General features: G+C 34.7%; 1 protein-coding gene across 2 annotated transcripts; it reads right to left on the reverse strand.

Annotated features, from left to right (window-relative positions):
- Positions 1-35: 35 nt before the first annotated feature.
- On the reverse strand, positions 36-17314 carry LOC126696803 (U-box domain-containing protein 24-like). 2 transcript variants are annotated; one of them, XM_050393529.1, is made up of 6 exons: positions 17101-17314; positions 16906-16978; positions 14918-16317; positions 13876-14179; positions 4689-5179; positions 36-1616 (listed from the first exon to the last, which is right to left on the reverse strand). In XM_050393529.1, exons 3-6 carry the CDS (start codon positions 16148-16150, stop codon positions 621-623), a joined length of 3024 nt encoding a protein of 1007 aa, XP_050249486.1. In that variant the 5' UTR covers positions 16151-16317; positions 16906-16978; positions 17101-17314; the 3' UTR covers positions 36-620. The 2 variants fall into 2 exon arrangements, with proteins under 2 accessions (XP_050249486.1, XP_050249485.1); XM_050393528.1 differs by having other exon boundaries at positions 16906-16991.
- Positions 17315-21722: the final 4408 nt, after the last annotated feature.

Genomic DNA, 21722 nt, shown 5'->3' on the forward strand with positions numbered 1-21722 from the left:
AAATAATAGGGTTTTAGCGGTTGAAGAAGAAAAAATTATAAAGGCAAAATTTAACATTTCAAGACAGGACCTTATTCTATACTTTTTTTTTTTACTTTTTTTTCATTATACACAAGAATCACGAATTTGCATCCTAGTAATGACAAAGAATCCAATTCTAATACAAAAAATGATCTCATTTTGGCTACCTAGTCAGCCATTGGTGGCAAAGACTTGATTTTTCTTCTTCCACCGGTGAATCAATCAAGTGTTGTACAGACAACACATCCTATGGCGTGAAATACAAGCCACAGTTAATTTACTACTTGTCCACACTCCAAAGGTCTATTTTCTGGACAACAAAAGTGACATCGGATTTAGGTCACCTTGGGGTGGACGAAGCAATTCACGATACGTGAACTCAACCTTGCACTTACAGATCACACGGTCAATCTGGTTTGTCTTAGCTGCAATATGGCATGCCAAATCACAGGAGGGAAAAGAGGTATGCCCTGCCCTCTTCCAGAATTGTAAAGGTTCGCATGCCTAGCTATGCACGTCTTCCCGCATCCTTTTGTTCATTCTTGCAAAGTTGGAGCATTAAACCAAGTTTTGTGCCTTATCTTCAAATCCTCTACCTTTTAGAAATATGAAGACTGATCATGAAGCACATTTAAGTGAGCAAGTATTCTTGCTGCCAGAGACTTCACACTACCACTTCCCCGCTGTGTTATGTCAACTAAAGGCATTTGAGCTAACGCTCCATACTTCATTTTGAAATCAACCAGCCGGAAAATCCTTTCTAGAGCATTTAGAGCCTTCTCCTGCAAGCTGGGGGAAGGGGAACCAAGAAATTTTATTATAGGTGGTATGGCATTTGCTTCTCCAAGCACCTTACTACCACTCTGCAGCCTCTCACCTTCAATTAAAGTCAACAGTGCATCTAAAGAAGCCTCACAAGCTCCAGGATCGTGTTCCCCAAGAATTCTGACAAGTGGTCTCACAGCATCAGCCTCTATAAGGCAAAATGATGACTCAATACTACATATTCCTCCATGAACTGGGCAGACAGTTTCTGGTGGAGCCGAGAAACACAAGAACCCCTTTCGCTTTGGTATCAACCTGCTTAGCACAAGTGAACTCTCAGAAAATCGACAAAGAGAAATTGCAGCACGTTTTTTTGTCAAGGTAGTTCCAGACTCTAGCAACTGTACCAAAACAGGTATGATGCCAGTTCCAGCTGCACTCTTTTGCCATTCCAAGTTTGTTGGCACAATGAAACGACATATGGCCCCAACAGCATTCTCTATCAATTGATTTTTATAGAGATTATTCTGCTTGCCATTATGGAGATGGCTGAAAATTATTGGAAGTGCCCCAGCATCCAGAAGCCACTGAGTGATCTGCGGTAATTCTGGAAGGTTAGAGACAATTCCCATCACAGAAGCAATCTCTTCTTCGTCTTTAGAAGATTTGATGATCTTGAGTAAAGTCTCAATGCATTTCTGATTTACATGCTCTGCCAGGGTGACTTCATCACCGCCTTCTGCCAAGCAACAGAATAGTTTTACAACATTTGCTCTTACACATGGGTCATCATGCTCGCACAACTGAACCAATACTTGTATAGCTGCACACTGTAAACGTAAACAAACTAGTTAGTGTATCTCACAGAATTTACAACATCAAGAATAAGCGAGCATTTGGTAACGGCATAATCCAAATGATTAATGGGATGAATAAAATGGCAGAAATAAAACAAAATCCTCAAAGTCAAGTGAAGGAGCATCTCATTCTCCATCTTCACAAAAAAACTGATAGCCACTCCCCTAAATATTAAATTCTAATAAATGACAATTTATCTGCTTGAATAGAAAGATGATATATAAAACGAGCTTGATTTTTTTATTATTATTTTAAATACATGTTTCATAAAAAGGTTAATACATATTTGAAATTTAAATTAACACATCAAGAAAAAACAAGTTTGTAATTTGTTTGTTTTTTTATTAAATTTCATATCATAATATAAATCGTAAGGCCTTTACTTTTCAACAGTATTTTTTTAAAAAGTATTAAATTATTACAATCAATAGTTAAGTTGTTCAAACTTTTAGGAGCATGTTAACAACCCAATTAGTTCAAACTTTTAGGAGCATTTTGTTTTTTGGGAAAGTCACAACAATTGGGGTGGAGGATTTGCACCTTGGACGTTTCTGTTGGATACACTAGAAAGTGTCAGTTGAGCTACAAGGCTCTTGGTAAACTTTTAGGAGCACGTTAAAAATAAAAAAATACTAACATTTTATAAATATCACAATCAATAAGCCTAAACAGAGCATGTTACCCACCAAGTAGTTCAAAGTTTTCAGGAGTCAGGGTTAAGAAAGCTTGCAAACACTAATGGCTGATATTGGCAATAACAATAAACTTTTCAGGAGCCAGGGTTAACAACCAAGTAGTTGATAGTGTCAATAACAATAAAGCATGAATGTCATTGCATTACCAGAGAAAGCATTACAAGAAAGAGCTTCAATTTATGTCATGTCACCTAGACAAACCACCTAATTTTCTGTATAATGACACTCAGCAACTGGTGGAAACTAGACAATGCTCAGTCACCAAAGCCTGCCAATAGTTGCTTGGATGCAATGGTGAAGCCAGGATTTGACTTTTTTTTGGGAGGGGGGGGGGGGGGGGGGGAGGGGTGGGGAAGGTGGGATTTATACTTGACACACTCCATATATATATATATATATATATATAGGAAACAAAAGGCCAATCATGTGAATACTAGGTGATATTTTAATGCAAGAAAACCCCAAAAAGAGATAGCACATTTGTTATATTGTGTTTATCTGTCAGTATTGTTTTACAGATGAAAATACTTTTTTTTCCAAGTGTTTAAAAATCAAATTTCTATATACGATTTACAAGGATTTCTGGCAACTAGATAAAACCCAAGTACAACTTACCTAAATTTATGTTAGTTTGTTTAGTTTTATAGTTTAAAAATATTCAAATTATAAAAGCTTTAAAACTATCATGGACATCTTTGTACCTTGAATTTCTAAGTTTAATCTAAAAATAATATAAAAACAGTGAAGTTGTTATGTAATAATCCCCACAATTAATTGCTTTACACAAATTTTTTTTATATTATTTAATACCTCTTATTTCTTTATTTCCCCTTTCTCCTATCCTTGTTTTCCATTTATAGATCTTGAAGCTTAATATATATTGATAAAGTAGGAATTTAAAAAAAAAAAAGAAAAAGAAAAAATTTTGAAGTATGAAAAGGATAACTCTTTAGATATGATATAAAAATAAATGCATGAGGAAATCTATTATGAAAGAAAAAAAATTCACATATTGAAAAATGATGTTTTCACTTTTCACCCCTAATGGACCTTAACTACCAATTTTATCAATCTACCAATTAATAAGTCCGAGTAGTTAATTAATCAAGTTCAAGCACATCATGGATAAAAGAAATCACAACAGAAAAGAACAAACACGCACGTACACAAAGATAAGGATTTGTTCACAAAGTGGAAACCCAATCGGAAAGAAACACTCCGAGGCCAAACCCAACTCACCAAATCCACTATAAAGAATGTTGCAATACAAACTAACTTACTAGACCTCCATTACAAGTAAAAGGCACTATTGAACCAGCCTTTAGTCTGATTCACTGATTCAGTGCCGCAAGTCAATTGCTGACTGCCAAACCAATTTTTTGGTTACTTCAAAGCCACTTGAAGATTTTCCAATGTCTCCACGGTTACACAACAGCACTCCTACAACACAGGTGGTGATCTTGTATTTGGGTGGTAAAGTCTCCTCTTAAGTATAAGACAATTGGAGAGAGTGAAAGACAATTTGGCTTTGGTAAGGCTTTCTCAATGAGATTTTTTGGCTATCTTTCTATTTTTTTTTATTAGACTTATTTTTTCCTTCTTATAAGGTGTAGAGTTTGAGGTTTGAAAGGCTACAACAGACACATGAAAACTAAGTTGGGTGGCTTTCCTTAACAAGTGTACTTGACCAAATATCAGGCGGAACTTTTTGTTTGACAAATTTTTGAACTGCTTCATTTCACTCTACCGACCTTGATTTCTATTAACCAAAATTCTCCAAAACTTGCACAATGACAACTTTCATCTGACTACAACCTCACTCACACCAACCAATCACAAATGAGCTTAAATAACAATTACAAAGAAAGTTTTGCAATGATTACAACCAAATTTGTCATGGAATTAGCCAACACCAAAAATAACTAACACATACACAACTAAAGATTATTGGGTGAGGCCGGGGGGACAATAGCCTCCCCCCAAGCCTCCCAAGCTTTGCCATTTCTTGTGCACTTACAATTGGAGACTTGGAGTTGGCTTAGCTTGCTCCGGCTTATTGTACAGATCATGATACTCTTATGCTTGGCCTCACGTTATTCAGTTTTCATTTTATCAATTTTAGGACAAACTTTTTTCATTCCGAGAAAACTTTAAGGTGGGACCATTTCCATTTAATCAATTTTAGGACAAACTTTTTTCCTTCTGAGAAAACTTTAAGGTGGGACAATTTCATTAATGGCCTTCTGAAACTTGGCACTTTCGCTGCCAACATTTCCTTAGACTGGCCAGCCTTTGGCAGTATCCCACCTTTTCATAGAAATAAAAACATGTTTCCAATAAGATGAATACCTGTGATAACTTTGTCTTGATCATTGGAGCAGAGGGGGATTGGCACAAGGCCTGGAAGGTTTGGATAATGCTTTGTTGTATTTCAGGCCCTGTCAAGTTGATTAAAGAGAATAGCCTGAGAATATCTTCATCACATTCCAACAATGAAACCGGAATCTGGCTAGATTCTTGAGACATGGTTGATACAGCTAGGTGCATAATTGTGCCAGCTGCATGTTCACGTAGGCTAGATGATGATGCACTATGACTGAAGAGAATGTCAAGTAATGGGCGCACTGCAGCTTCTTTAATCATTTGCAGGCCAATTTTTGGTAAACTTGAGAGGTTCCGAAGAGCTTTAGCAGCTACATTTTTCATGTGAGGGTCACCATGCGAGACAAAGTGAAGAAGTGGGCCTAGCACACCCCCTTCAAATAAAGACTCTTTATTGTGGTCAGTCAACTCCATTTCTGCCAAAGTTGTTGCCATAGTCAATTTAACATCCTCTGGTCCTGCATAATCAAATGGCACCAAGTTATAGCATAACTGTGTTTCTTTATAAATAACCCCAAGCCTTCAACAACACAAGTGAATCAAAGATGCAAATTACAAATAGTCACCAAAATTCACCTTCATATACCCATAACCAAATATATTTGCAAAATTGATAGTCCTAATTTAAACTTTCTTAAACCTTATTCTATTGGTTTTCTAACAAATTAATGAAAATTAACTTTGTCAAGGATTTTGTGAAAAGTCAGGATTTTTTAATAACTGTGAAATTGAATACATGATTTCTGGGTTTAAAATTGTGTCTTCAATACAAGATTTGTGCATTTTCACTGTCGACATGGCTGATGAGAATGCAAAATATCATATTTTTCTCCCTTAATGTTTAGTCTTTTATATTTATTTGGTGCCTAAATGTACTCATTATTCTTATATTTTGATTTAGGATGCAAATGGAGGCATTAAGTGCAAAACATAGCTAATTGGGCGATTCTGGACAGCTTTGACATCGCTTCGTAATCTGGGCATAACTCTCTCATCCGAGCTCCGATTGAGATGATTCAAGATGCTATGGAACACCAAGACAAAGCTCTACAACTTTCATGTTTTGAGTTTTGAGAGATACGGGCTACATCGAGGTCGAAATCGGGCTTGAAGTTGCTGCACCTGCACTGTTGACGTTCTGGAATGTTCCTTTGCCTGTAATTCTAATACGCAGATCTGATGCGGTTTATTTTTGGAAGCTTCTAGATCTGATGCACGAAAATTCCAGCTGAAAAACACCACTTTCCTAGTTATATTAGGACTTCGTTTTATTTTTAATATTTTTCCTTAATTAGTCAGATTTGGATATTATTATTGAGAATATTTTTAGGAGATTTTGTAAGCTTGGGAAAGGGGGAATTAATGTGTAAAAGGGGGAGGAGAAATCAGAATTGGACACACACGCCTCTCTATCCCCTCTTTTCTGATTTTCTCCTTTGAGTTTTCATCATGGCCCTGCGTGGCTAAAACTTTTATACTTGGTCAAAGGAAACTGAAGCCTTGGAATCAATAAAACTGTGAGATCTAATTTGTTTTTATTGTTCAATTTATGCTTTGAATATCGGATGTTCTTCTGTGCCTATTTTCATGATTGGCTCGTTTAATTACTAGGAGGCCTACTGGTTTATTATTCGTTGCAATCTACTGCTAGGTTAGATATCAAATCCGTAATTGTTTGATCTCTCTAACTTGTGAAGCAACCAAGATTTAATGATTTGCTGCGTTATAAATTATTAGATCTTAGGAAGAACGCTCGACTAAATTAAATACAACTGCTTGTACTTATGTTGTTTAGTTTCATCGATCTCTCTAATTCTTAAGGTTGCTATTAGAATAAACCTTTAGCGCTTGTCTTGGGTTTTTTAGTAGTTAGGGTTTATTAGATTGCTTGTTTTCTAATTAATTGCAACTAAGGAGAGATAGGAAAATAGTTCCAACGGTGAATATTCAAAATGTGAATTGATATATACTTGCATCGATAATCAGTTGTAAAATTCCGATGGTGGATGTTGACTTAGACCAAGGTTTGTTCTTTTGATTGATTTTGATACTTTAATTTGAATTGTTCCTTAGTATTTTTTTTTTCCTTAAAATTGCTTTCATTATACTCAAGCCCCCCCCCCCCCTCCCTGTTCACGTAGCATAAAACTAGGCTATATATTCTCTGTGGGAACGATCCTTACTCGCACTACTACATATATTTTTAGGAGTATAGGTTTTATTTTTGGTTGCCTATGACAGCACACCAATGGCCAAGCTCACATGGCTGAATTGAAGAAAGTCCATGTGGAGACACAATTTCAGTCGTTTTGCTGAAATCTTCAGTTCAGAACATGATTTCAGCGAAACTACTGAAATCATAAAATTTATGCTTTCAACTCTAGTTTCAGCACAAAAAAATTGTGTCTCGAATACATGTATTCCTTTAAATTTTGAAAGCAGTGCCAATACAACAAGAACTTTAAATCTTAGCTGGAATGCTTACTTTGATGACCTGCCACTGGTCCATTGCTCTCCAGCCTCCAACCTTCACTCTCCCCCAACACCACACCACAATATTACCTCTATTATCACTTCTCACCCCAATCATTGCCTCCGGTTTACTAGGACATTGTCCTTCTGGCTTGGAGACCAGAAAATTGAAGAAATTTCCCTCTAGAGTCTCAATATCAAGGTAAAAGCACCTGTTTTTAACAGTTTATGTGCTTAGGACTTAAGTTGATGTGGGAAGTGCAAGGAAAGATTTATTTTAATTTAGTCTTCTTTGATTTGGAGTCAATTCTATTTGTATTGGTCAATTGTATTTTATTTTAGGTATTAGTAGTAATTAGGCTATTAGTATTTTATTTTCTAGAGTCAAGGTTATTTTTGTAATTCAAATTATTCAATAATTGGGATTTCTCAAATCATTTAGAATTAGGGGGACTGGGGAAGATAAGATATGCTAGAAACCTAATAAGAAAAAGGGCTTTAAGGTTGGTACCTATTACCATCTTCTGGATGTTGCTGCTACCACCAGTGAGCAGTCCTTTCCTTGGAAAATCATATGGAGATCAAAAGCCCCTCCAAGAGTAGTCTTCTTTGTATGGAATGCTGTTTTGGGTAAAATTTTGATAATTGACAACTTAAGGAAGAGGAATATAAGAATTAAAGATTAGTGCTGTATGTGCAAATTCGATGGTGAATCTGTTGATCACCTTTTGACTCGTTGCCCTATTGCTTCAGATTTGTGGTACATGATTTTGGTTTTGTTTGGAGTTTCATGGGTGATGCCAAAATCTATTGTTGAGCTTTTAGCTTGTTGGGAAGGTCATTTTGGTCGTCATCAAAATGGTCATATTTGAATGGTTATCCCCCATTGTTTAATGTGGTGCATCCGGAGGGAAAGGAATAGTAGGAGTTTTAAAGACATCGAAAGTTCTATGCATGATCTTAAGTTGTTCTTTTTAGAACTCCTTTGGATTGGCTGTTAGCCACGAGGAATCTCTCTTTATATTCTATTATTGATTTGTTAGATTTATGCAATTTTTGTAATTAGGGTTTCCCCACGACAGTTATATTAGGGATATAGTAGTCTATATAAGCATAGTATTGTACTCCTATGGAGATGAGATTATTTTGATGTGAATAAAGTTTCTCTTGAAATTGAATGTCCCAATGGTCTGGTCTGGTGTTGAATCTAGCCATAATGCAGATAGGAAACGCAATAGGCTAGGTCTCATTCTAGCTTAACGAAGTCTTGACAAATCAAGAAAATTGTCTAAAATCCACCAGAAATTTGAGAAATATTTAGAGAAATATTTTATCAGTCTACTGAAAACCAAGAAAGCATGGGTGTAGCTCCAGGACCGCCACACCTGCACTGGACTCGCGACGACATGATGACGCTCCTCCAATGTGCCAATTCGGCGTCTTTTTTTTTTTTTTTGGTTCATTCACACAGGTTCGCACCGATACGGGCTGATTCGCGCTGAATCCAGCCGATTCAGAGCCGAAATCATGGCCGAAATACGCATTAAAAAATAATAAAAATAAACTTGTGGGTTGTATTCTAATTTATGAATATCATGTTTTAATTATTATCTACTATTACTCTTAAATTGGTATATATTTACAATTATATGAAAAAGTATGCTTAACAATATATAGAAAATATAAATAAAAATATTTTTAATAATTTTTTAATCGTCACACCCCGCCCACCCGCACCTTACTTTTTCAAAAATTTCCGAGTCCTGCACCCGCACCCACACCCACACCCACACCCGCACCCGAATCCGGAAACGCACCCGTACTTCATAGCTGAAAACCAATCTAGAAAAGTACATATTTATGGGAACCCTTTAAGGTTTCAATTAGGCTTCCTTGAAAGTAAAAATTAAAAAGTACCCTTAAATTTCCTATGACATTCCGAAAGACTAAATTACCCCAAATAAAATAGCTAAAATGAAATAACAAAAGTAAGAAGTACAGATTCTTCATTTGGGGTGTCATATCTGTGTCGAACACGCATTGGACACTTGAAACTCCATGGATACTTCTACATGGGTGTCCTAGTTGTGTCTTTTTATTTAAAAAATGTAGGACATAACCGGCACATGAGAAGAAGAGGAATTGAATACCATTTCACAAAACAAAGAGAACATTCATGCTTTGAATAATAATATTGCATTTTAAAATTAATAAATATCCTTATCCTTGATTTGTATTCTAAATTCTGAATATTCTTTAATAGAAACGAATACGCTTTATTATCCATTATTACTCCTAATTTAATAAAAAATTAATGATTAATAATATATAGAAATAAAATATTAATTATTTCTCTTAAATTGATAGATGTTTAATATTATATGAAAAATAAATGCTTAACCATATATAAAAATTTAAATAAAAATATATTTAATAATTAATTAATATACGTATCTCCACCGTACCTGTGTCCTACTTTTTCAAAAATTGTGTCACCGCACTCGTGTCTATATCCATGTGTTGATACCCATTTTCACAATACATTATGATTCAATTGAGCCCGACCTTGTTGTGGGCCTAATTCATGTGCATATTATATTTTATTCTTTTAAACATGGCTCAAGCCCATGTTATAGATTGGGAAAATTAAGGAAGTATGAGTCGGTTTCTTTCGAACCTTTTGCATGAGCCTAGCATGCATGCTACCAAGTGGGCAAGGGACATTGGTAGCACCTCAAGCTCATAAAGAAGGTTACGTACTCAAAATTTCCACCACAAAAGAGTTTTTATGCTTTGGCTAACTGTGGCCCAACTTTTTTGCTCTACACTTTTTTTGCCTAAAACACATAGCTAAACTTAAGTGGCTAGCCTTGTTTGCTACAACAACAAAATGTAGACTCCAAGGACCTGCCATGTCTAGGAAACATCAGCCCATGAATTTAAGTCACTTCATTTCCCAAATTATGCAAAAAGAAAGCCAACCCTCTTACCCAATTAAAGCAAATCTGACCATAACCTCTTTGATTGAAACCTTGGGGTTCAAAGCCTCTTTTATTGACCAAAGCAGTCACTTAGAGCACCTCAAATTCAATACAAAAGGCCCTAATCAGATTCAAAAGCAACCACATTTTATCCTTAAAAGCTGAAACTTTAGAGCAAAAGCCTATTCAACCAACTAACAATCTCACAATTCGGAAGCTACGGGGTGGAAATATGGATATAGGGGAATCTTTCCTCTTTTTCTCACAACCTTTCTCAATTTCCTCTTCTCGCTGATTATGGATCGAAGTTTTAAACCTCTATTGTTTTTATGCATTTTTCAGCATTTTTGTTATTGGCATTTTGATTTTTCTCTTGTTAAAGCAACATTCACCTTTATTTACTAAATATTGGAATTTTGGACTTGACACTCTCCGCAAATAATCACTTCTAAAGAACCCAAGGGAGATTTGGGCCGTTCTCACATTTTTGGCCCTTGTCACAAAAAGGTCCCCGACACCGTGCAAATGCTTCCTAAACTTAGGTCTAAAAATAAGCAGTAACAACAAAAATTATTTAATTACACGTCCTTATGCCTTGACTTCTGAATATCCTGCTTCTCAAGAAAATCCAGGGACATTTGTTCTATCCATCACTTTGATAGGGAGATGAATGTGGCTCGGTAGGCAATTACCATTGTCTATGATCAAGTTCCAAACTTTTTGTTGGACTGAACACTGTGAATGGAAAATTCTATGATGCTGTGACAGATCTTCCTATTTGCTGGATTGACCACAGTGAATGGAAAATGCTATGATGCTGTGACAGCTCCTCCTGCTTGGAGTCAGGAGTGTACAGTCTACACCACACAGGAATTCAGCCTCTTTGTCTGCAATTTCAGCATCTAGCAAATTATCATCACCATAACCCTCTTCTAATTCTCCGCCATATTCATCTGCATGATTTGCAAGATGTACAGGCTTACATGCTGGACATGCATTCGAACTATGACCGGGCTCATCACACCGGTAGCAATGTTTTGCAGTAGGCCTGGTACAAGGGTTCTTAGCAGCATCCCTATTATTTACCCCACGAGTCTGCCTTGGTACAGTTCTACTGCTACCTTCAGTTCCTTGCCTCCTTACATCTTATGAGCAAACTGGATCTTAGACAAGTTGTTTCTTGTTTTCAAAATTATTATGAGGCAATTTAGAAGGAACCCGCTTGGAATTTTTTAGTTCAACTTGGTCGATGCCATTAACCTTTCTGCCTTTGACACCAAATTATGAGCCTCATCTACTGTCCAAACAGGCTGCAAGTCCATCTTCTCTTGAATTGAGAACTTTAAGCTATTAATATATCAAAAATATATATCACGCTATCTGTTGCCACCTCCGATAATTCACAGCATGCTGCCAGGCAAAGAATTTCCGTTTATTCAGCAACAGATCAAACACCTTGCATACAATTCTGATATTGCTAAAACAGGTTTTGCTCATAAACAGGAGGCAAAAATCTACCCTTCAATAATTTTCTCGTCCTCCCCATGTCCTCACTAGCCCCTTTTCCTTGCCACTAACGATTATTTTGTATATGATCCCACCAAATAGAAGCTCCACATTTCAATTGGTATGCTACAAGTTTGACCTGCTTCTCATCCAGTACATCCAGCATCTCAAAAAATTTCGACTTTGTAGATCAAATCAAGGACTCAATATCAAGAGTCCCACTGAAACTAGGAATATCGACCTTGAGAGAATAATCCTCAGCCTCCCTATTACGTCGTGCCTCCCTTCGGTACCCTTTGTATCCTCCATTTTCATCTTTAGAATCATCTGCATAGGCTAGTGGCCTACAGTGATTGACATGACCCTACTGACCACCAACTAGACCACAAGCATTGAACCTGGCACCATCGTCCTTGTTGCCTTCGCGGTTCCTATTGGCATTAAGTCTCATAGCAGCTAGCATATCACGAATCTCTTAGATACTCTATTGTGGAGCCAGGAGTGCATCCCAAATTGCTTGTACCCCTTGCTATCCTTCAACACGGTTGTTACACTTGCGCTGGTTGTTTGCCATATCAGATCGCTGAGAAGCTCTGATACCACCTAACGCTAAATAGAAATGTAACAAGCTAGATCTCGTTCTAGCTTAAAGAAGTCTTAATGAATCAAGAAACTTAAGCCTAAAATCCACCAGTAATTTGAGAAATTCTCAGAGAAGTACTTTATTTCAGCCTACTGAAAACCAGTTTAATATAGTACATATTTATAGGAGCCCTTTAGGGTTTCAATTAGGCTTCCCTAAAAATTAAAATTACAAAAATACCCTTAAATTTCCTACGACATCAAAAAAAAAAAAAAAAAAAAAAAAAAAAAAAAAAACCCTAAATGACCTCAAATAAAATAACTAAACTTAGGCATGAAAATAAGCAATAACAACAAAATTATTTAATTGCATGCCCCTCCGCCTTGATTTCTGAACATTCTACTTCTCAAGAAAATCCAGTGACACTTGTTCTACATCAAGCCAGTCCTAGGTGCTAACTCCTAGAAATTTGCTTTTGCTTTTTCTTGGTGCTGACTCTAAGTTAGCTTGGGTGCTAATTCCTAGGTTCTCTATCTTTATTTTTCTTGTTCTTTACTTTTCATGTTGCATTGTTTTGATTTATCCTATGTCTTAGGTGCTTCTACCATGATATCTATACGAATTTTCTTCAATTGTCTCATCATCTCAGAAGGACGACATCATAGCAAAGTAGAGGCAATGGTTGGAGTGAGAAGAGATAATGGGTGGAGATAAAGTGGTGGGGGATTGAGGGTTGGAGGTCAAAAGAGCAAGAGAGGGGATTTTGGGCCATCAAAAAAAGGTTTCCAACTAAGATTTAAAGTTCTCATTGTATTGGCATTGTTTCCAAAATTTTACAGACATGATTTCAATAGATTACTGAAATTGTGTTTTGAACTCATAATTTCAGCAAAAAAGACATGATTTCCACATGAAAGGAATTTTTAAAATTGGCCAGATCAACCAGAAATCATGTATCCAAACTGTTATATTTTACTACTTACTGTGAAGGTGCTGTATTTTCACAAATAGTTTTTTAAAAATGATATTTTCTCACAAAAGCCCTTACTTTGTCTGTTTTCAAGAGGTCACTACAGTTCCAACTATAGTACAACTGGTTTCTTTTGAAAGTTGGATCACTCTAAGCAACAATACAAATGAGAAATGAAAGTAGAGATCTTATTAGCTATATACCATATGATTCCCTTCAGAAAGAGCCTTCTTTTTCTTTTTTTCGCTTAAGTTTTGAACTTAATACTTTATTTCATATCATGATTGAAAATTAACTACAATAACTTGAATCTTATAATAACTTATAAGAGTGCAAGCAACACAGAATAACCAAAAGTGATGGATAAATTGGGTCTTTGTCAACCATCTAGTCATGCTCTACTTGGTTTCATTATTTCCTCAAAACTGTCCTTTTCATTAGTTGGTTCTTAATATATATATATATATATATAAGGGTCTTTTATTTCACAACTTGTCAAAACTAAGATGGATAACTATAAAAGAAGGTGCTTAAAATAAAGGAAATGGTAGATTAAACTGTATCCTGGCTAGAATAGGGAAGATTCTTGACAAACCAACATGACATGAAATTGAATTAGGAAAAAAAAAATTTAAAAAGAACCTGTGGAGAGACGCTGCAGCAAATGTCTAAAATAATTTGCTTTTGCCATCTGTATGATATTCTGGTCAGAGAATGAGAGATTCTCCAAGAGTGCCTGAGCATCTCTGGCAGCTTGACTGTCATCACTGGTAGACATAGTCACCAATAGCAAGATGCAACCTTGGACCTTTCCAATGCAGTCTCTTGCCAAATGACATTTTGATAATTCCAATAGTAATTCCACTGCTAACTTTCTTTCACCAACACGACGTCCAAGAGATCGAACAATAGATTCAATTGCATTATCAGCTTTTACAATTCTTTCCTGCATTTATTTATTTATTCAGTTTTTGAGAAAAGTAAGATCTATGAAAAGCTTTCAAATTTCTAATATGAATCTATATTACAGCACAAGGGCATGGGCACATCTAGACCCATAGTGAAGTGAATTAGGTTTGCCATTATGAGAGTTACATCCACCCCCCCACTCCCCCCCCCCCCCCCAAAAAAAAAAAAGTCAGCAATAATTTATCAATAGCAATCTATCAAGTATCCAAATTTACTACAATGTTAAACTATTGGACCCAATTCACATACTTATGGATCCAATATAGAAATAAAAGTGTTCATTAACAATTATATTATCTGATATTCCTATATATAAATCTAATATATTCTTAGCATGCATGTTCAAGTAATTAATAGACTTATCAAAGCTGGGTTTTTCATAAGTTACTAACTGCATCCAATCAGACAGAATCCAACTCCTTAATAGACTTATAAAAAACCCAGTTTTAATGAGAAGGGCAAGATATAGGTGTTGTTTCTTAGGTTCCCCCGTTAAGATTCTTCCATGAGGATTTTTTCTCATGGGATGGAAATGTATTTTTTTAGTTAAGTAGTCACATGGCTGAATCTTAAGAGAGGAATCTATGGAACAATACCTACAGTACTATACCTAAGTTTTGTCCTAATGTGAGAATATAGCTAATTGTTGTACTTCATTAATAGACAAGAAAGGAAGGGGAAAAACCAATACTATTTAAATTAAATAAAGACACACCTTAGCATCATCACTATCCTTTGCCAAAATGCAGAGGATGACGAGAGCATGATTCCTTATGTCACGATTTTTGGCAAGAAGTTGAATGAGAGTTGGTACATAGTCCTCCAATATTACCCATTCCCTGTGCAAGTCTCTTTGTTCACAAAGTTCCTGCAGCTGTTCCAGGCTGTGAAGTACTTCATCCTCTTCTTCAGAATTGAGTTTTGGTTTGATAGAACCAATTGTGATCATAGTGTTTCTATCCTTCCATTCTTCTATTGATTGCCGCAAAGTTTTGTTAGGCCGTAAAATTGATGTGTTTAAAGACGTCATGGTCAGAGGACACAGTTTATTCCCATCGGCAAACCACTTTTCAATTGCCCTTCTCTCAAATGTCTGTCCTGAAGAAGTTTCCACAGGGTCCTCCATAACATCACGGGTGATCGGGCAGTAAAATGACTGAAGAGGTTCCAATGGTTGACTACCTAAGGATTTCCGCTTACTAAAATGCTTAATTTCTTTCTCCCTTGGAGAGGAAGTAGCATCAGCCCTTTCTAATAAAGCCATTATCTGATCCATTTGTATAGCTTCTGCCTCATCCTTCCTCAGCCGTGTACTTTCTATCTCATTTTTGAATTCTTCAAATTCCTTCTTCAATGCTGATCTATCAGTTGGGATTCCAACAGCTTCTGCTATGAGAACCAGCAAATTATTGGCATAAGAACGATCAACATTCCTTTCCTGTATTCCTGACTCAATTTTCTCCAAAATCTCTTCCTCTGCCATAGCTGCCCTAAACTCAGCTCTCTGCATTTTGTCACAAAGCTCTCCAATCTCTTCACTAATGCCAGATGTAAGATCCAAAGAGGCCATAGGAATAAGATCTAATGCCCGGCTGATCTCTTTCACAGTGTCCTCTAAGCGCTTAACTATTGTCCGGCAATTCATTAAGAGATAGACCTTATTTCTCTTGCTGCACTCCAGAGTCAGCTGTTTTGCGGCTCTTATTTCTCGGTTGAGAATCTCGATAGCATTGTTTAAGCTCTCAGAATCGCTAACATTTTTCCTATTCAGCTCTTTTAAAATAGGAACAATCCTTTCCAAGTAAGTTGCAAGTTCCTTAAAGCTTTCCTTCTTAACAAGGACATCATTGGCAGCAAGTACAATCTCGAGAATGGCCTCCACTGTCTGAGTAACGGCTTCTGAAGCCGGACCAACTGAGGCACTAGTGGCCATGTCTAGTAACATCATATTGCAACCAAATAAAGTTAGGAAGTAAAATCCTCTGTTCCCATGAGATAAAAACACTAACTAAAGATGGCAGAGAACAGGTCGCAGAACAACAACCCAGGTCTTTTGATACAGAACAGCATTCATACCCATATCACCCTTCTGATATTTTTACTTATAATGCCTACCTGCAATATCAATTTGGAATAAGTCATTCAGTTATTAGCTTAGTACTTTCTATATAAGATTGATGATAAATTTGACATATAATCTACATAGAGATACAGCCAAGCCCATTTGAATTGGAAAGCAAAAGCACATAAAAATTTAAACCTCATGGTAATATTGCATTTGATTGCCTAGAAAAATAAATCAAAATAGGACCTGGATTTGACATTCTTATACAGTATGAAAATTGAAAGCTCCCACTCAATGTGCGTAGAGCGTAGTCCAACTCTTGGGCTTCATTTAAGTTAATTTTCTATACTTAGAAGAAATAAAAACACCAAAATATTTCACTTGTCTCAACAATTCCAAGAAAAGGAAAAAAAGAAAAACCCAAAATCCAAAAAGTAAGGCACATGCTAAATAGAAAAGAAGAATCAATAACTTAATCTAAATGAGTTTTCTTTTCCAACATGTTCTTGGTCACCACAACAAAAATACTTAACAGAACAATTCTAAATATGTAGTTCCAGTTTTAGAAACCCAAAAAAAATTCATTATGTAGAGCAGCGTGGACTTGAAGTAATGACAGAGACAGATAGTGTACGTACAAGTGTGGGTATTCTAGTCCCAATCGAACAAAGATAGCAAAAGAACAACAAAGGTTCAGTTTTCAGCTTCTTCCTGTAATTGGGAACTAAAAATACAACATCAAAAAAAGAAGGGATCAACAACGTAAGACTTGTTATGTATATAGTCAACAAAGTCTTCACTGATACAAGAAGATAAGAGAGAAAGAGACAGACCTGAGAAAAAGTTAATGCCCATTAAAATTCACAAAAAGCAAAGATTGTTTCAGTCAAATTTCCAAACACACAAAAAATGAGCTGGGATTTCTGGAAAAGCTGTGACTTTGTCTACTGGAAGAGTCTCTTACTGCGGCCCATCCAGACGACAGAGAGAGAGAGACAGAGAGAGAACGAGAAAGACACAGAAAGACCTCTAAAATTAATAGAAAGAAATCTTTTTTTTTTTTTTTTTGAAATATTCAATTGTTAGAAAAGTACTATATTGCTCTCTTTCTTTTCTTTTTTATATTAAAAAATAAAAATAAAATACTAATTTTCTTACTTTGAAAAGTTCTAGTCTTTGCCCCCGTTTTTTCAAAGGTTTCTTTCTCTCAGCCCTTTGCCTTGACCATGCTGTGGGTCACACCTGTAAACCAACACAAAAATAAAAAAGATTTATGGGTTTTGGATTTAAAAATTTTAGCCGATTATTTTTTAAATAAATCATACAATTTATTAAATAAGTCATATGATTAGAAGTATGTATGAATGATTTTAGCATAGATCACATAGTTGGTTAGAGGAATCTTCTTTCAAATAGGCTTATAGGTAAACCTTTTTTAATGATTAAAGTGTTTGAAGAGCCTTGAACTTGCACTGAATATTTGGAAGAGACAGATCTATATAATGCATGCTTGTGTCATGCCACAAAGTGGGGGGGAAAAGTAAGGTGTAGATTCTTGGATTAGTGCTACATTTGGCATTCAATTACATTCAATCATGTTGTTAGCGAGTTCCAATTAGCTCAACTAGTAAAGTTTCTAATGGTTGAATAAGAAATTTGTGGTTTAATTCATATCTACATCAAAAACTGATTAGTGTCTAGATCTTATATTAAAAAGCAAAAATTATAGCTTTTCAAAAAAAAAAAAAACAAAAATTATAGAAGCGGGTGTCATAGATCGAAACTCTATTTTTAAAAAAAAAAATCACATTGTTATATTGATTAATAAGTCACAATGTTAAATTTATTTTTCCTTAGAAAAGATCATTGTTTGCATTATATATAACACTTAAAAAACTATATGACACCTAAGCAATTGTATGCCACCTAAGTTTTACCCAAAAAAATTAATTACATTTTATCTACATATACTTTTAGTCAAATTTTTATTTGTCACATATAATTTAAAATTTTTATTTATTTTGCTCTGTTTGTTTCAGTAATGATGTTTTTTCGAAAATGAGTCAATTTCCAAGAAGTATTTTCTATAACATTCTCTCATTTTCCAATGTTTGGTAGTGACTTTAAATAAGTTGAAAAACAACCTCTTAACTTCCCTTATTTAGCTTGCTATGAGATACAGTTGTTTTCCAAAAAAATTTAATGGAAAACAATCTCTAAAAATAAGTCATACTTTTTATGTTGACCGAAGATGATTTTCCTTTGACTCATCTTTTTTTATGCTACCAAACATTGGAAAACATGAAAACTATTTTTACACAACATTTTCCATCGAAACAAACGGAGCGTTACTTGAGTTTTAATTGTATTTACTTTTAGTTCATGAATTTCATATGTTTATATTATAATAAAGTTGTTATTTTATTTTTTGAATGTACTTTTCCAATAATGTACTTTTAAAGTCTAGACATACTATTTTTAAGCAGGAAAATATACAAAATTTCATGTGGTTTCCATAAAATACAAAAATCACTCAAGGTTTCAAGTGTAATGTATTGTTTTATTTGTAAACCGTTAATTGTATAATACTTAACTCTTGAGTTTCTAAGCATAACACAAAACATTATGGTACTTTTTTGTATGAAACTTCAACTCTAAATATGAAAATGTGTCACCAAAGGAGTAAATTACTATTTATTTTCATGGATGTATAACGGCTCTCACATAAAACAGTACCACAAGAAGTTAAGTTTTACACTCAAAACTTCAAAGGGTTTCGTGTCTAATGGTTTTCATATAAAATAATACCACGTGAAATTAAGTTTTACGCTCAAAACTTTAAGTGGTTTTGTGTTTTATGAAGAAAGTACATTGGATTTGTGTATTTTCACCTTTTAACTATTTGGACAAATTTTTATTTAAGAATTAAAGCTAGATAAGTTTTAGGGAAAAAATTTAAGTAGTTAAAGTGAAACCTTTAAAACAACAAATTAATACATCAAAACAGCAAACAAGTAAAATGAAATTATTCTAAGAAAAAAAAATGTTTTTATTAGTGAAAATGTTTTCATTAAAGCTATTACTAATTTTACTCTAAAATTTTAAAATTTGACACATTATTGAATGTGATTGATACCACATCATTAACATAATATAATAATTTCTGAATTATTTTTTCTATGTCAAAATTTACACATCAATTTATAAGGTTAGTATTAAAAAAAAATTATAACATCACTCTTTTATCAAGAGCAAAACTTTCACCAAAATTTTATCAAGAGCAAGTATCATTTTTAAAGAAGCTCTTACATAAATCCAAATTCAGTCTACAAATTGGTCTATTTGGAAAGCTAGGAATACTAGGGCCATTGATTTTACTCTCTCCAACCATCTAAAATATTAAAATTATTAACTTCTTAAAGTTCAGATCAAGCTTTTTTTTGTTAAAGAGAAAAAAACGTATATTAGATACATAAGATAATTATTACTTTCCTGGACCTAATTCTTCTACTATTCTCCCTTTCATAAGAATGATTTCTTGATCTTTTACTTCTTTGGGTAGGTATAAGCTCAATATAGAAGGAAGCTTATGGTACAACTGGTAGGTGACTGCTGAGACTTCACCACATTCCAGGTTCAATTTCTCACAAGGACTGTAATTGCAATTTTTGAAAGTCCCAGAAACTAATAGAGCCTGGAGTGTGTGTGAATTCGGAGTTTCCGAGCTCCAATTCGAGTTAGTGGTATCTATGGGCTTACCCAACTGTACCGTGGGGCGTAAGACAATGACTACCACACGCGAGTCCCCTTTTTTGATTCTCAAAAAAAAAAAAAAAAAAAAAAAAAAAAAAAGGCTAAATAGCTTATGGGTTAATGCTGCTGAGATTTACTAATGCAACCATGTCCATGGTACGTGCTTCATTGCTACAATTGAAATATGTGCTTTAAGGCAAGGTTAACATTGTGTGAGTCAAAAACTCCTTAACATTTATGTCTCTCACCAAGAATCTCGATGTTAGGGTCCCATCTTTATAATATTCTCATAAAAAAATTAAGAATGCTTATGCTAGGCTTCACTTGAATAATATTCTCATAAAGAAATTGTGAAATCCTTAATTAGCTTGTTGATGGCATTTCTTTGAGCTGCATCACACTAGCCTCCTTTCTATAAGACCATCCATTATCAAATGCTCAAAGGACTCGTTAAAGTACTTATTTAAACACATATAGACAGACAAATTCTTTTTCATAAACATTCTTTCTATAATATCTCTCATTAATTAGCTCTCAAAGTCATTAGTCATCACAAGTATATTTAATGAAGTCAAAATTTCATACAAAGCAAAGAGAGAAAAATGAGATATTCGCATTTTTGTTGGAGTGTACTATCACAGATTCACAATAATATTCTCTCCATTTCTAACTCATTCTCCTTTATTTACCGTTGAATATTTTTATATGATGTTGCTGAGTATATTTATAGACTCTGATTTACTATTGAATACATTTATCTGACCTTTTTGGATATATTTGGCAAACTTTGATCTACTGCTTAATGCTTTATAGTCTAATTCCTTACATTAATTCTTTCTCACACTATACCACTAACTTTCTTTTCTACATTATTTATCTTTTTTTTTTTTCCTTACTCATTACAGAAACCTCGTTGGGTCAATCTACCTAGAAGAGTACTGGACTGGAAAACCTCAAAAAATCAGTATATAACTGCCAACATATGTAAATGTCCCAACTTTCAACCACAAAAGGTATATACCAGCAATACTCTTGAAAAGGATTTGATCCTAAAGCTTCAACACACTCTCGGGGGTTAGACTTTTTGACAAACTGTGGTGTCCATGAATTTCCAAAGATATGTCTATCTTCCTCCAGCTTTAGCTTTATTGTTAGTTATAGATTCTGTGGAAGTTCAAACTCCTAGTTTTGTAGACCTTTGAGTTTGAGCGTCCATTTGACCCAAAAAAAGAAAAAGAAAAGGAAGTTCTTTCCCACAAATGACAGAATTTATGATTTGACATCATTTGTTCATGCCTTTATAGTGTTGCTCTTTAGTCCACTGATTCATGCTCCCATCATGTGCAGTAGCGTGACTTTTCAAATGTACAAGTATAAGATCATTAGCATCTGTTTTTCTAAAATTTTCCGTCTATTTTACACTAAGAACTCATTTTTTCTATTTTACACAACTACTTCTTAAAAACACTCATATCAATTTATTTATTATACACCTTATCTTATTTAAATAATCAGTTTTATTCTTTTTTTATTAGTATTTTCATTTAATATCTCTCTTCCTCTCCTCTCACATCTAAAAAGTAATAAAAACATGGCAAACACAAACACACATATCTCAAATCTAATCTTTCTCACCCCTCTCTCATCCAAACCCACAATCTCTTTCTTCTCTCTTAGTTGCCGCCCCTATTTCTTCTTCTTC

This window comes from Quercus robur, chromosome 8, assembly GCF_932294415.1.
Source record: "Quercus robur chromosome 8, dhQueRobu3.1, whole genome shotgun sequence".
NCBI lineage: Eukaryota > Viridiplantae > Streptophyta > Magnoliopsida > Fagales > Fagaceae > Quercus > Quercus robur.